At 35.6% G+C, this 16,297-nt stretch overlaps 1 protein-coding gene across 4 annotated transcripts in view; it reads right to left on the reverse strand.

Moving 5' to 3' along the window:
* Positions 1-16,297, reverse strand: part of HMCN1 (hemicentin 1) — a 464,969-nt gene that overhangs the window by 59,199 nt on the left and 389,473 nt on the right. For all 4 annotated transcript variants that reach the window (XM_077901922.1, XM_077901921.1, XM_077901924.1 and 1 more), the window contains 10 exons: positions 13,604-13,745; positions 12,431-12,575; positions 11,504-11,631; positions 11,047-11,203; positions 9,352-9,473; positions 9,025-9,189; positions 7,330-7,437; positions 6,766-6,903; positions 6,507-6,641; positions 1,982-2,251 (listed from right to left, as the gene is read on the reverse strand). In XM_077901922.1, the coding sequence (XP_077758048.1) occupies positions 1,982-2,251; positions 6,507-6,641; positions 6,766-6,903; positions 7,330-7,437; positions 9,025-9,189; positions 9,352-9,473; positions 11,047-11,203; positions 11,504-11,631; positions 12,431-12,575; positions 13,604-13,745 (1,510 nt within the window). The remainder of the gene's footprint in view (positions 1-1,981; positions 2,252-6,506; positions 6,642-6,765; positions 6,904-7,329; positions 7,438-9,024; positions 9,190-9,351; positions 9,474-11,046; positions 11,204-11,503; positions 11,632-12,430; positions 12,576-13,603; positions 13,746-16,297) is intronic.

A 16,297-nucleotide genomic window follows, 5' to 3' on the forward strand; every position in this document is an offset into this window, starting at 1 on the left:
AGTTTACACACTGTGAAATACACACCCCAAATTGAATATCACAAAATGCTATGGAAAAAAATTTATTGTAGTATTTCATGTGTTATAACAAATGCAAGTAAAACCAAGGCAAGACATTTATTCAACTTTCTTTATACTGCCACAGAGGAAGTTTTTAGTAATTTCAGAACTCTCTACAAATACTTCCTATGCCTCAAATTTTTTTGGATCAGAATTCAGGCAATAGAGAAAGATCAACTATTTTAGTAGTGGATTTGGAACTAAACTACTTACTTCTAAATAAAGGGCTTGAAAGGGTTAAGAATACTTTGCTCAAAAAGTAAAAAATACACTTCCCTCCAAAAACTATGACTTTTGGAATTATTCAAACATATCAGTGAGAAACAGATCAATTTTGATGACATTTTGAAAAGTGACAGGACAAAAGTAACGTTCAGCAAAAATTATTTTTTTGATTATATGAGTAAGTAAATCTTATATGAATGATTATACACACAAACACAGATAATAGGGAAAATACAAAAATCTATTTTGCTGAATGGCATGTTGTAAATATTTGATACATTTTACATTAATTTATACTGTATTTTTATCACCTCCTTTAACTGTGGGGTTAATATTTCAATTTTACTAGTGGTGACAAAGTTGTAAAATTTGTACATTTACTTCATTCTTTTTCAAAATGAAAAATTTAAGTTTATGGTTTTAGATTTGATTTTAACTGTGGCCCACACACCACACATTTTGATATATGTAGTGTCCTTATTTTTATTCTTTCTTAAATAGTATGAAAATGAAACATATTCTTTGACCTACTTGCTAACTAAAATGGTATTTTTAACTTTACCTGGGGTTGGGGTTTTGGTATTTAAAGTTTATTACATGTTTCTAGCTTTATTGCATTGTGGGCAGGAAATGTGGCCTTATTTTTAAATCATATTAATAATTGCTTTGTTGATGCTTTGTTGCTTAGTAGATGGCCAATTTTGGTAAATTTCTACAAATTTGAGAAAGAGTTTTATTTATTTGAAGCTAAAGAACTGATATGTATTGATTAGTTCAATTATATGAATTGCAAGGAGGTATAACCAGGAAAAGTATTTTAAAAAACCATAAATGGTGATTTAAAATTTGGGCCATTATTTATTTATTTAATTAAAAGTGTGTTTGCTTGAAATCATCACTTTATGAAGTTGTAGGAAATTCAAACACACCTGGAAGATAAAAAACAGCTTTCACAAATTTTTTAAAAAAGGAAGAAGCAGAGACCCATCATTACCAGAGTTACCTCTGAAAAGAGTAGTTGGAAAGAGTTTAATTTACTTATTGTGTCCTCACACCAATAATAATAGGTATTTATCTTTACTCTTAAAATATACATTAACAACTAAAATATTTCAATGCTGATCCTTAGATATTTTGTTAGTTGTCGGAATACAAAGAAAAAAAGTTTTTTCCATTACAAAACTATACTTGTAAATATTTTGCTACCTTAAAATAATGAATAGATTTCTAACTCTCATTAGGTTCATACTGTATTTATAATGCTGCTCATATGGAGATTGGTTTTGAGTGAAGATCATTTGCAACTTGAGCAGTGAGCAGAATAGTCACAAAGCACAAATGGATCCCATAAATGGGAGCCCATAAGTGGGATCTATAGCCAAAGTATAAATACTAATAGAGGGATTATTGGCAACACATGAATTATTTTGGCTCACTTAATATTTTTCTCACACACACATAATCATATCCTTTCTTTCACTCACACAAATAATCAGAGCCTTCCATTACAAGCAACAATAAGGGTAAGTATACCTACACGCGCCACACACACACACACACACACACACACACACACACACCACTTTGGATTGCTGGTTTTACATGGCTTTGACTTTCATCATATGTTTTCTTGGTGGTCTTTCCTCTTTGCCATGGAAATGTAGCCAACTGAAATAATTAATGTTAAATAACTTACCATGGACAGTGAGCTTGGTGCTCATGCTGCTTGATCCTGCCACATTCGCTGCCATGCACGTATACTGGCCAGCATCACCAGGCTGAGCGAATGCTATTTGCAGAGCCCCAGAGCTGAGGATGCGCTGGCGGATTGATTCCACAATTGCATGCCCATCTTTATGCCAGGTAATGTCAGGTGCTGGGAGGCCATCTGCCTCACATGGTAAGGAGATGGGCTTATCCACAGCAGTGATATATTCTTTTGGATGGGGGCTAATGACTGGAGGAACTGAAAAATATGAAGTTTAAACATCACCTACAAAGCATAAATGTACCAATGTACCATATACACAGTACAGTGGTACTTCAGCAAAGTGAAGTAATGCTAAAAAGAAACAAAATCTTGACTTTACCATATTATCACCAAAGGATTACTACACTTTGTTTTCATTGGAAAAGAACATTCTTTTTTTTTAATATTTAAAAAGATTTTATTTATTTATGAGAGAGACAGAAAGAGAGAGAGAGAGAGGCAGAGACCTAGGCAGAGGGAGAAGCAGGCTTCATGCAAGGAGCCTGATGTGGGACTCGATCCCAGATCCTGGGATCACGCCCTGAGCCAAAGGCATACAGTCAACCGCTGAGCCACCCAGGGGTCCCAGAAAAGATCATTCTTTGAGCCATTTTCAGAAAATTATTCTCTGCATAGTTAACAAATGTAAATGATCATCAATTTTAAATGAGGACATAAATGTATATTCCTGAGGCACTGCATGCCTAGAAAATTTAGATGGTGCCAACAGAGGCATTTTCTTTAAGGTACTGTATTATGTGATTGACTTCAGCTACTTAAACTTTCAGAAAGTCCCTTTCATAGTTTGGAAATTATTCAACTGCTCAGACATACTTTTACTCAAGCGTTTCCTATAGTGCTTAGTGTTTCCAATACAGTGGCCATATTTAACAACGTATTGTTTTAGTGACTGAAAAAATAAATGAATAGATCATGGAAAAGAATTATATATATAAAATGCTTCCCACTTCTTCCAAAAGCTGTGGAAGGGCTTATGATAAAGGTGTTCTCTTCCTAATGTTTCCGGTAGGTTGATTACCACTTAGGTATTGGATATTTTACTGAGATTTAAAGAAATATTAAATGATTATGAGGGAACAAACATAAGTAAGGAACAACTGACCGCAAGCACATCTGAAAGAAAGGAGAGGATGATCCATCCGTGTCAATGCAAGTCCCGAGACAGTGACAAGGTACAGAGGACAACAGTGACAGTAAAAATATCCCTTTAAGCATGTGCAGGCAAAACCCACCAAAAAAACTACCACCCATTCAAGAAAGCTTAAGAGAGGAACAAGGCAAACAATATTCATTGTTACCACATACTGACTCAGAAATGGAATCAGAAGTGAGATCCCTGAGAGCTCCACTGATCCAAATAATGCCTGTGCATAGTAAGTCCTGGGGACCTAGACTATCTGTCATGTCTACAGAGCATATGGAGAAATGGTCAATAACATGGAGATCAAATTTTATTTTATTTATTTATTTTTAAAGAGTTTATGCATTTATTTGAGGAACAGAAAGGGAGAGAGCAAAAAGAGGGAGAAACAGGCTCCCCCACTCAGCATGGGGCTCCATCCCAGGACCCTGAACTGAAGTCAAATGCTTAACTGACTGAGCCACTCAGGAACCCTGAGACAAGATTTTATTTTATTTTTAAAAGATTTTATTTATTTATTCATGAGACACACACACACACACACACACACACACACACACACACACAGAGGTAGAGACACAGGCAGAGGGAAGAGAAGCAGGTTCCAATGCAGGGAGCCCGGCGCAAGACTCGAACCCAGGAATCCAGGATCATGCTCTGAGCCAAAGGCAGATGTTCAACTGCTGAGCCACCCAGGCGTCCCAAGATTTTAAAATACACTAACAGTGCTGAGTAAAATAAAATCACTCAGTTGTGAAAAAATATGAATAACCATGTTAAAATTACTTGTATCAGCCAACATCATTTGCTTCGGTTTGTGCTTTCCATTACATATATGGTATCTGCAAGGAGGGAGATTTGGTTCAGAATTTTCATACCTCTAAAGCATGAGGTTATCTCTGGGTGTTTTTGAAATGTTGAAATGCTATTAATCATTTAATGTGTTTCTTTGTCCCATAATTGCTCATGTCAATGATTTTAATCAATTGTTGAAGGAAAAACCCCTCCTATATGTAATTGTTCTTTCCATGACTTCCATGTTGCCAAGGCCAATGAATATTTATGGGTCCTTATCTAACTGACCTCTCACCGGCATTAAACAAATTGTCCACTCCCTTTTTCTTGAAACACTCTCCTCTCCTAGCCTTCATCTGGCTTTCCTCTAACATCTCTGCCGGCTCCTTTGTATTTCAGCATCCTCTCTTTTCTCAGACTTTTAAACAATGCAGAGTTCTGGGTCTTTGTCCTTAGCTTTTTTTTTTCTGTCCAAATTCTGACCCAGTCTTGTGGACTGAAATACACTGATAACTTCCAAATTTATATCTTACACTATACTTCTCCCTTGAGCTCTGAATCCATCAATAGTCAACTCAATTTGATATCTCCGCTAGGATTTCTAATATGTTCCCATATCTCATAGGATCTATCAGAAATCATGTTTTCCTTCCTCCAAAGCCAGTTCCTCCCCTTACGTTCCCCCATGGCACTATTACCTACTCATTAGCTCAAGCCCAAAGCCCAGGAAACATCATTAATTCCTCTCTTTTCCTGACCTCCCAAATCTGATTCATCAGTCATCCTGGCAGTTACACCTCCAGAAGTATCTTAAATCCATCACGTTTTTTTCCATTTACCCCTGCAACTTACACAGCCACTCTCACTCCTAGCCAGGCTGTAGCATCTTGCCAAGAGGACCTGAATAATTCCTCCAGCTCTAGTCTTGCCCCTTCTCTAAACCAACACCTACAGAGCAGCAAAAGAGATCTTCCTAAACCCAAATAAGCATCTTGGTTGAACCCTTAAAGGGCTTCCCACTGCATAGAGAAGAAAATATAACCTTTGTGTGGTCCTTCTGACCCTCCATGCATTGATCCACCTTCTTTTCTGACTTTCTTCACATTTTGCCAACCTTCTCCTTTTCCACCACTCTCTACCACACTGGCATGCTTCTTTTCTTACTCTTTCCTGTCGTGGGGTCATGGCTCATGATGTCCTCTCTCCGTTGGATAGTCTGCCACCTTTGTATGGCTCATCCTAGCTCAGCATTCAGGTCTCAGCCTAAACGGTACCCTTTCAGAGAAGTCATCTCTTTCCCCTTCCCCTTCCCCTTCCCCTTCTCCTCCTCCACCTCCTTCTAAATGGTACCCTTCAGAGAAGCCGTCTTTGTTTTCCTCTTCTTCTTCTCCTTCTTTTTAATTGTTGTATTTATTTACTCATGAGAGATACACAGAGGGAGGCAGAGACATAGGCAGAGGGAGAAGCAGGCTTCCTGCAGGGAGCCTGATGTGGGACTCGATCCCTGGACCCCAGGATCATGACCTGAGCCAAAGGCAGATGCTCAACCATTGAGTCACCTAGGTGTCCCAGAAGCCTACTTCTTAAAGCCTACTTTAACCACTAATGTAAAGTGGTCCCCACATTTCCCCCATTATTCTCCATCTCAGCCTTTTTTTTCCTGCTTAGCATGTGTCAGAATTTGGAATTATTTAATTTATTTGGTAATTTAGTTTTTTTCCTTCTGGATACCATAAGGGAAGGATCATGTCTGTAATGTTCAATGTATTTCCACTTATTATTCCAATAAATATTTGTTGAGAAAATGTTAAAAATATAAAGAAACTAGATTTATAACGTGCAGTTAAGTAAGCCTTACCTTAGTAATTTACCATAGGAAAATCACACTATAAGGAAATTCAACATCAGCTAATGGAAATTCAGAAACTCAGAACCTACTTCCAGGTCACTTTTTCATTCACAAAAACAATGCACGCAAGATATCAATATTATGTCAAGAAAATAATAGTCAAATATGAAAAGACCTTCCTTTATCTACAGAATAATTTTTCCCATCAAGTTTGTTAACTACTACATTTTCTTTGTTTTATGATTTTTTATTTATGATTTTTAAAAATGTATGATTTGTTTTTTAAGTTGACATTACAATCTAGTGTTTCATATTGTATCCAAAGTGGTATTATAAAGACGATGTTTTAAAAATTGCCTTAAAAAATAAAATAAAATAAAAATAAAAATTGCCTTAAATATGTACTACAATGAAACAGTACCATATGAAGTTCATAGAAATCCAAAATAAAACGAGATGCCTCAGTTTTCTTATTTAAACAATGAACAACCCCCCCCAAACATTACATTTTCTTCTTCATAAGGGTAATAGGAAAACACGTTATATAATGTAAACTAAGAATGTTGAGAACTATGGCAGCATTGTTATTTTAGATAGATGAATTTTGATATACATTGTCATGAGCATCTTTGCAATGAAGACATAGAAATTTATTATTTAGGTACCTTGAACATTTAATTTGATTTTGCCTAAGGCTGTGCCAGCTGGATTCTGAGCCACACACATGTAAGTGCCAGCATCTTCTCTGACAGCTCTGGAGATCTGCAAGCCACCATTAGGAAGAACTGCATGACTTTTGCCTACATCAGTTATGAAAGCACAGTGAGAAGAATTTTTATTAAAAGCTTTCATTAAAAAAATCATACTGACTTATGAATCATAAAACACTGATTTGCTGTAATTTTCTTGATAGAAACAGTGTACCTGAAGTGATAACATTGATGCCTTCTTTTTGCCAAGTAATGAAAGGACTCGGTGTCCCTGTTGCTTCACAAGGTAATAAAATGGGATTGTTTACAATGACGTCTAGCTCACTTGGCTGAGGCTGAATGACTGGAGGCTCTATAAGAACCAACAGAAAAAGCAATGGCAGAAAAAGCAAAGTTAGCGGCAGAAATGTCTAAAAGTAGCCATGAAGTTAAACAGGCCCAGATTTGTATTTCCAAATTGTTAGTGATCTGATTGTCCAAGGGAAAAGAGAATATTGGCCATATTACATATTTTGAGTCTTGCTACTGTAGGAAGTTTCCATTAGAAGAACCCCATTAGAAGACTAGAAGCAACAACAGATTATAGAAGTTCAAGAAAAAAAAATAATTTAGGGATTGTTTTGTGTGATTTTTCATTTTTTTTATTGGATAATACCTATTAGTCTTTCATATCCCCAAGATATTACTGTGGTTCGTAGCTCTAGACAGTACATTCTTTCAAGAATAAACATGACTTGAAGAAAAAACAAACTTTTAATGATTAAGTAACCTTTCATACCCTGGACATAAAGGGTCACATGTCGATGTGCAGAACCAGCTGCATTCCTGGCGATACACGTATATCTTCCAGCATGGTTTAACTGAGTCGCAAATATTTCAATTGCTCCTAAAAAGGAAAAAAGTTTTATGCACAGTGTGTCCATTTTTCTGCAACCATTTTTCTGGTTCGATAAACTAGGTCTCTCTGATTTTGTTTTTTCATCCTCATAGCACAGTGGTGCTTGGCTTATACTCATACTTGTACACCCTGAAGGGCCTAACACAGTGCCTTTTAATCATTATTAATAGCTTTCTTTAGGCAAAATTTACGTGCCATAAGATTCACCCACTTAAATGTACAATTTAATAATTTTTAGTATATTTATAGAGTTGTGCAACTATCACAATCTAATCTTGAGAACATTTCTATTATCCCTTTAAAAAGAAATCTATTCCATTTATAGTCACTTCTCATTCTCATCAGCCCTAGCCCCTCACAAACACTAATTTCTTCTTATTCTCCATATATTTACATTTGCTGAACATTGCATGCAGATGCAATCATACAGATGTTCTTTGTGTTTGACTTCTTTCACCGTGAGCACAGGTTTTGAGTTTCGTCTGTTGTAGCATGTGCCAATATTTTTGTTCCATTTTATTGATAGAGAATTTGATTGTGTGGATTATCCACATTTTGTTTATTCTTTTATCTGTTGATGGACATTTGGATTGTTTACAGCAATATTGTGAATAATGCTGTATGAACATTTCCATACAAGTCTTCATGTGGACATATGTTTTCATTTTTCCGGTTAGATGCCTAGGAATGGAGCTGCTGGGTCACATGGTAACTCTTGTTTAATATTTTGAGAAAGTTCCAACCTGTTCTCTTAATACAATACCTTGTGCTGAAGGGTAATTTCTAGTTTATGCTTTTAATTGCTACCAATCAAAATCTATACACATTTTGAGACAGCCAAAATACTTGGCTTGGAAAACTAAGTTCTACCCTGTGAACAATCTTCCATTATTTCCCTTCTATTGAAAAAATAAACAAACTCCCTTAAAATAATATGCACAGATGCATAAAGCCCCAGGAGGATGTTAGTTACTACTTTAGTTTATCTTTAGTGTACTTTTCCAAGTGAACTACTTTTTCATTTAGGTGAATTATTTTTTTTTTCATTTAGGTGAATTATTTTTTTCTCTTTCAATACATAAATTTTATAAATGATGGCTACTACCACTCTCAAAAATTATCCATCTTAGCACTTATCACCTAGCCTTACCTGCTCAGTTATAAAAACCTTGAGAACAAGAATCCTCCTAATTTTATATCCTCAGAAACTCAGTGGAGTATATAACTTATTTTAGGAATTATATGTTTGTTGAATGAATGGAGGTTCTTTTTGGCCAATGGAAAGAGTGTGGTTCACTCAAAGGCAACCAGTGAATTTGTGAAACCTCAAGGCTAGTAAATATGCACATAAAATTCCAGTGATCATGCTTATTACATTCCATTATCATTGCTTCCAGATTTTTTCCCTCTCCCTTAGTCTAGTTCCCCTTCCTACTCTAACTGTACTTTTTTTTCCAGATGTGTAGGTCTAGGAATGAAAATGTATTTTATTTTGGTGCAACAAAAGGCCAGGTAAGGCTATCCATTAATAATTAATCTAATCATAGATGTGTAATTACCTGAGCTTGGTCTTACCTGAGGAAAGAATTCTATAACCATCTCCCCTGGGGAGTAGTCTTATCCCATTTTTTGTCCAGTGAATTGAGGGAAATGGAACTCCTGAAGCAGTGCAGGTAATTATTGTTGGGGCATGTTTGGTTACTAGGAGGTCCGTAGGCTCATCAGCTATGGAAGGTGGAACTACAACAATAATAACAATAGTAAGAAAGTACACATTTCCAACCCTTTCAGATTTCCAAGCCTCATCATAGTAAATGGAGAAGGAAACTCTCCTGTGGATTAGTGGAATAATGAAATGTATCATTATAAGAGCTACCAATCTACATACTAAGCCAGTTGTACCTTGGACAGTGAGATCCACAGTCCTCTGATCCTCTCCGGCATCATTTGTCACGGTGCACTCATAGGTTGCAGTGTCATCCACAGAAGGTGAAATAATTACTAGTGAACCTGAAGAAAGGAGCCTAGAAGAAAGATTTCAAAGCAATGATGTATCATATATCAGTTTCCATAAATGTTGGCTCAATACGGTACCATATTCTGAATTGAGGAAAATGGAATTCTTTCCTTGTGTTAAAATAAGGAATCTTTCTGATAGTTCATGTGTCAGACTTTTTTTTTTTTTTAATATGGGCAATGGATTAATAGAGCTTCAACTGAGATTTACAGGAAACAGCTGGGTAGAAGAATTGTTTGATGAGGGAATCTTGCGTTTTCTGATTGCTTATATCATGATCAACCTTGCTGTCTTAAAAGTGAAATACAGTAAAATGAGCATATTGATGATAGCCAGTGTTTACTGAGCATTGAATACATTCTGGCACCATCTCAACTGCTTCACATAAATGATCTCTAAATTTCAGAATAACTTTGCAGATCGGTATTTGATTATTTCCATTGACAGACAAATAATTACAAATCCATCTGTCCTACATATTGCCTTACTTCACATGTTTCCTTACGTGTATAAGTCTTTTCCCTAACTTTTAACCAATTCGAAACTAAAGTTATCTGGACACTTCAATTGTTCAAGAGATTTAGTAAATATACATATGTTATTCAAAGTAAATCTCAATAACTATTTCTTTTTTTTTTTTTCAATAACTATTTCTTACTTCAAAGTGTGCACTAGTAGAACAAAAATGATTTAATTCAACGGGAATACATTTGACATGCTTTTTAATTCAATGGTAATGAACATTTTCTACATAATGTATACCTTCAAGTCATTAGACTCTCAGTACCCAAAGATTAAAATGTTGAGAAAGAGAGAGCAAAATCAGAATTTCAAGGGAAAAACTTCTAGTTTCCTATTTCCTGATGTATAAGAATTGATTATTGTCAAAGTACATTTACAAGAATATTTGTTTTTAGTATTTATGGCAATTCCTTTGACAAGATACCTGTTAACTTAATTGAGATACAAGAAATGATACTCATTTAAACATCAGAAATTCCTAGTGATTAAAAGGTTAGTTTTTAAAAAACATATGTTGTCATATTATGAACTACTGGAAGTAAAGCCAGAGGAATGCAAAAAATTAGAGGAAATGATGTTTTTCCTCCTCACACATGCTACCAAAATACCTAAGTTATTTCAAGGTTCAGAATTTCATTTTTATTCTACAGCTAAAGATGGTATTATTTTTACAAAGTATTCTTCCCTTATATCAAATATTTTCATTCTTTGTTTTTATAAAATTCCAAAAGGTGCTGAAAAAAATAAAGCAGAATAGGAATCTAACCTTGTATCTACAAGGTAGATATCTTGTATCTCTGACCATCAGCTTATCAACAGAAAAGTTGAAGCAATAATTCATAAAAAGCTTTTAGGTTGAGAAACTAATTCCACATTAGGAAAAATATATACTCTCTAGATACTAGCTAATTCTCCATACTTTATATATATATATATATATATATATATATATATATATATATATACACACACACACTGTCCCCACTGATAGGAAATAATTTTTTAAAAAATCATGTTTTTAAATAATAGGTAGGATTTTCAGTTAAATTATTCCTTACCTGTATGAATTCTGATTTTGATCCACATTAAGAAGATGCCCATTTTTCTTCCATTTGATCGATGGTTTTGGTATCCCAGCAGCCTCACAAGCCAGAGTAGTTTGAACATTTACTGTTACAGTTATGTTGGTAGGACCCAGAGCAATGGATGGAGGAACTAAAACAAAGTCAGCAAATAAGAGGGAAAGACATTCAGCAGATAGTATGCCATCTGTAATATTTCTGCCAGAGTGTAATTAATCACTGGTAACTTGCTCCGTAGTTGCAAACACAATGAGGCTCTGTGAATTTAGTGCTGTGATGCTGCTAGCCACAATGAGGAGAAACATGGGTCTTGACCATTTACAAGAGTGTGGTACCTTTACATTGCCCTGGAGATCTATATGATCTCACGGGTTTCAGCTATCAAAGGACATTTAACCCAAAGATTAGATGCTCTTCATACAAGTATATTTACCGTGGACCTGTAAATCTATTCGCCTGCGGTCTGTTCCAGCAGCATTGGTAGCCATACACAAATATCGCCCAGTATCTGTGACATGTGCTGACTGGATATGAAGGAATCCATTTTCCAAGATGGAGTATCTACAAGAAAGATCACAGGCAAAGTTCCTGGAATCAACCTTTTCTGATTATTTGCATTTTGACTGAAAGTATTTTTTTTTAAGTTTTAAAACCAGAGTTTTATTTTTTTATTATTTTATTTACATTCAATTAATTAACATATAGTGTATCATTAGTTTCAGAAGTAGAGTGCAGTTATTCATCAGTTGCATATAACATCCAGTGCTCATTACATCATGTGCCTTCCTTAATGTCCATCAGCCAGTTACCCCATACGCCCACCTATTTCCTCTGACTGAAAGTATTTTTTTTTTAAATTTTATTTATTTATGATAGGCACACAGAGAGAGAGAGAGAGGCAGAGACTTAGGCAGAGGGAGAAGCAGGTTCCATGCACCGGGAGCCCGACGTGGGATTTGATCCCGGGTCTCCAGGATCACGCCCTGGGCCAAAGGCAGGCGCTAAACCGCTGCGCCACCCAGGGATCCCCTGACTGAAAGTATTTTTAAAAGACTTAGTTAAATCCATTTTTAGTCTTTTTCCTGTTTTAGAAATTTGCAATACCCTTGGTGGAAAAAAGGGGTATCCCACAAAGGTGCATAGCAGATAGACTTATGATCTTGGGTGAATTACAATCATTATGCTCTGGCTATGAGCCTTAGGATTATGCTTTAAAAATAGCATTAGTTTGGTTCTCATATTAAGATGAAGAAACTAATATTAAATGTAACAAGACTAAAATTATACACTGGAAAAAAAAGATTTAGGAATTTCTATTTCAGTTATTACAGTATTTTTCATCCTTTTCTAGAACTGTTACCTTGCATGACTTGCAGATAGAACAGCTCCATCCTTTCTCCACGTTATCCGTGGGGCTGGCACACCCTCAGCAAGGCATTCCAATACAGCTGACATATTTAAGTGAATGACAACACTCTGGGGGCCACTCTTTATGTTTGGAGGAACTGCACAAGAGATGCATGTGGAAAACTTCATTCATATTAACAACATAGCCTGAGCTAAGACTCTGAAGAGGTAATAACAAGGTTAGCTTTGAGTCAACTGTGTAGCTTTGCCTACAGCTAATTCAGGTTAGTATAAACAGAATTGGGGTTTAATTCCTAAGGTCTTATTCAAGATCCTTAGTGTTTAAAAATAAAGCACAGGTGGGGGGAAGGAGGTTTTAAATCCTTGATATGGTGTGTGAAATTTGGCTTTGTAGGAGAGACGCTTGAATAAAAATCAGCTCTGGTCTGATGCAAATTAAAGATGATATTTCTTATTTCTCTTTGGCCAAATAATGGTCTGAGAATGTTAACACTGGAACAACTTCACTTTAAATAAAGAACAGAAAGTGGGCTGTTCTAATGAAAAGCACATCTGTGATTAATCATGCAAGTCTCAGAGCATGTATTTTATTAAGCATTGAGTTCATATGGGAATAGAAAACTTGAATTTTAATTTTAGTATTAGAGATATTAGTTGTGCGGGTCGCCCAATATCCTGTAAAGTTTCATATATTAAAAAACCAAAGAGACTGTTTTGGGGAAAAGACTGTATTATCTTTCCAAATACTGGCAAATTTTAATGTTCAGATTTTAGATTTAAGAGAATCATAGTCCTGTGTCAGTCTTGGTCTAGTAATATATACTCAAACATCAACATCAATAAAGGTGAACTAAATAGTGAAGCACTTGTCATCCAGAGATTTAGTGTGACTTTCTCAATGGCTCTTATCTGAATGACACAAATTGTCAGGATATACTGATAACAACTGGACATATATTATCCTCTAAGATAATGTATCTTTACTTTTTTTTGAAATATGGTTTGAATATAGCCATAATACAAATACTACCTGTTGTCTTTTTCAAAAAATAAGATAACTACCAAAATTCACTGAGTGTGCCCACAAGAAACAAAAATGTTACCATTTATTTGAATGCCCTTGACTAAATTCTTAAATTGTGAAACGATTATTAATTTTTCTTACCATTTACAGTGAGAATAAATTCCCTTGTAGTCTTTCCTGCAATGTTGCTGGCTACACAAGTATAATTGGCTGTATCATTTAGATCTGCATTATTAACTTGCAAGTATCTCCCTCCAGATAGGATTCGTACTCGAGGTGTTGCCTGGATTCAGCAAGTAAAATTTACGATTAAGATGTTAGGAAAATAGAATAAAATACTTTTTAACATCAAAAAGTAAGTATAGCAAGCTGTGGCTTGCCTGTCTTCCACTATGCTTTGTCTGCAACCCCTAGCATTATCCTGGGATCAAAACCCCTAGGGAACTATTTCTGGGAGTGTACTTAAGGCAAAGGCACAATCAAATATTCCCAGTTCTCCAAGCCACAATGATCCAGATACTCAAGAATGAGCAGGTAACTCAAGCTGGGCCCCTGAGAGCCCTCTGCAGGACACTGTTATAAGTGTTGGGGAATAAGACATGCTCTTTTTATTGGTATCAGGTAAGTGACGATGACATAGTCTGGTGGAAGTCTTATCACCATGTATGGACAGCTCTGAATATAAAACAAAGCAAGCAGAGTTGAGAGTCAGAGAAAAAAACAACATCGATGCTTGATTACATGAGGAGAACCTCTAGTAATACCTAAAACCTAAATTCACTAATCACTGTAGGTAATAAATGCCTTTAAAAAAATTTAAGCTGCTTTGAGTTTGAGTTCTGTCACTTACAACTGAAAGCTCCATGACTAATAAATTGACTTTGCTTATAGGAAATAATGATCCTTTAACAGTTTAAAAATAATTAAATAAATGATTTTAGTCTACACATATTTGTTAAGCATTTATTTTGTGCCCAGGCACATAATCAAGAATTATGAAAATATAGAGACCATAAAACCTAATCTTTGCTATTAAGTTCATTACAGAAAATAGATGTAAACAATTAGTCTTGTATAAATTAAGATTCATGATGTTCATAATCATTAAGAAATGCCAGGTAGCATAGAAGACTGATATTTTCTGGTTGAACCAAAGAAAGAACTACTTCAGGGAGAACCTAAATAAGATTTTTCTGCCATATGGGCTCTGTCCCAGATAGATGCACAGTTGATGTTCAAACTGCAGGGGTCCATTTACGTGTGGATTTCTTTCAATACATACAATGCAGTACTGTAAATGTATTTTCTCTTCCTTATGATTTTGATAATGATGTTTTATTTTTTCTAGCTTACTTTATTGTAAAAATAGAATATATAGTATATATAATATACAAAATATATGTTGATCAACTATGTTATTGGTAAAGCATTGGGTCAACAATAGATCATTAGTAAAATTCTGGGAGAGTCCAAAGTTATATGCCGATTTCCGACTGTGTGTGATGGGGATCAGATGGGGATCAGTGCCTCTAACCTCCCTGCTATTCAAGGGCCAACTGTATATTTCTAATGAAAAAAGTTGGTCATACTAAAATATGCAGTCCAGCTCTATTCATTTTATGAGATCATGTATTTTCTCTAGGCCTTTCTTTCCTTTTCTTTTCTTTGTTTATTTATTTGAGGGAAAAAGAGCACAAGCAGGAGAGGCAGAGGGAGAAGCAGACTTCCCTTCTGAGCAGAGAGTCCATCCTGGAGCTGGATCCCGGGATCCTGGGATCATGACCTGAGCTAAACATCAGGCAGATGTTTAACTAACTGAGCTACCCTGGTGTCCATGTCTAGGCCTTTCGTTGCCATAGGGGCTCTTAGTGATAGAATTTTATTGCCTCTGACGATAATAAGTGATTTCTTAAACATATAGGTTAAGTTCTATAAAACATGTATGTGTACCCTTTTTATATGGGTATAGCAGGGTTTTAGGCTAATAAAAAATTTCAGAGTTGATTTTTTAAAGGTTTTTGTTTCACCTTTGAGTTCTGCTAACTCATCAAGTCTCACTAACATTTTCTCTGGTTCTCTTCTCATTGGCCACCAGTGAGTCTTCCAAATCTGACCTCCTCCTTCAGATAGAATCTTATTCTCAGCTGATGTTCTTGTTTCCTACTCCATGCAGAAAACCAAAGCCCCGCTCCTGCAGTTCTCTTTTCCTCCCATCTTACATGTGAATACAACTTTCCTATTTTTCCATCTCTGTAGAAAAGGTTAGCCATTCTGTCCAAGGCCAACCTCTTCACCTGTGACCAGGGGCCCATTCCTTCTCTGTCGAACACACGTTATCCTATAAACTTCTCTTTCTCACTACAATATCTCTTTAGTCTCTTTCTTTCAGTAAATTAAACATAGAAAATCTTTTACATTTCAAGAATAGTTCATAATTATTTCCATTCCCTCTTCTCTCTTAACTCCCCCAACTACTGTAACCTATCTTTTCCTTTGATCACTCTATTGAAGAACCATTGTTCTGATCTTGAACCACTTCTTTGTATTGTCAAAACCAAGACACAACTTAATGTATATCTTAACGGACTCTGTTAACCACACCTTCTCTTTTTCTTGGCTTTTAGTACACCAGTGTCTCCTATTCTTAATTCTATCTCTTTGAGTCCTCCTTCTCAGTTCTGGTCTTCTTTTCTTTTTCCATTGCTCACATGATAATTATTAGTGTTGCCTTATGCTCTATTCTCATTTACAGGTTATCTTACACTTTATGCTTCCTGGTCAACTTCATACAAACCTATGGTCATACCAGGGAGGACTATCAAGTTGAAGACATTT

This window comes from Canis aureus, chromosome 6 (assembly GCF_053574225.1).
Source record: "Canis aureus isolate CA01 chromosome 6, VMU_Caureus_v.1.0, whole genome shotgun sequence".
Classification (NCBI taxonomy): Eukaryota; Metazoa; Chordata; class Mammalia; order Carnivora; family Canidae; genus Canis; species Canis aureus.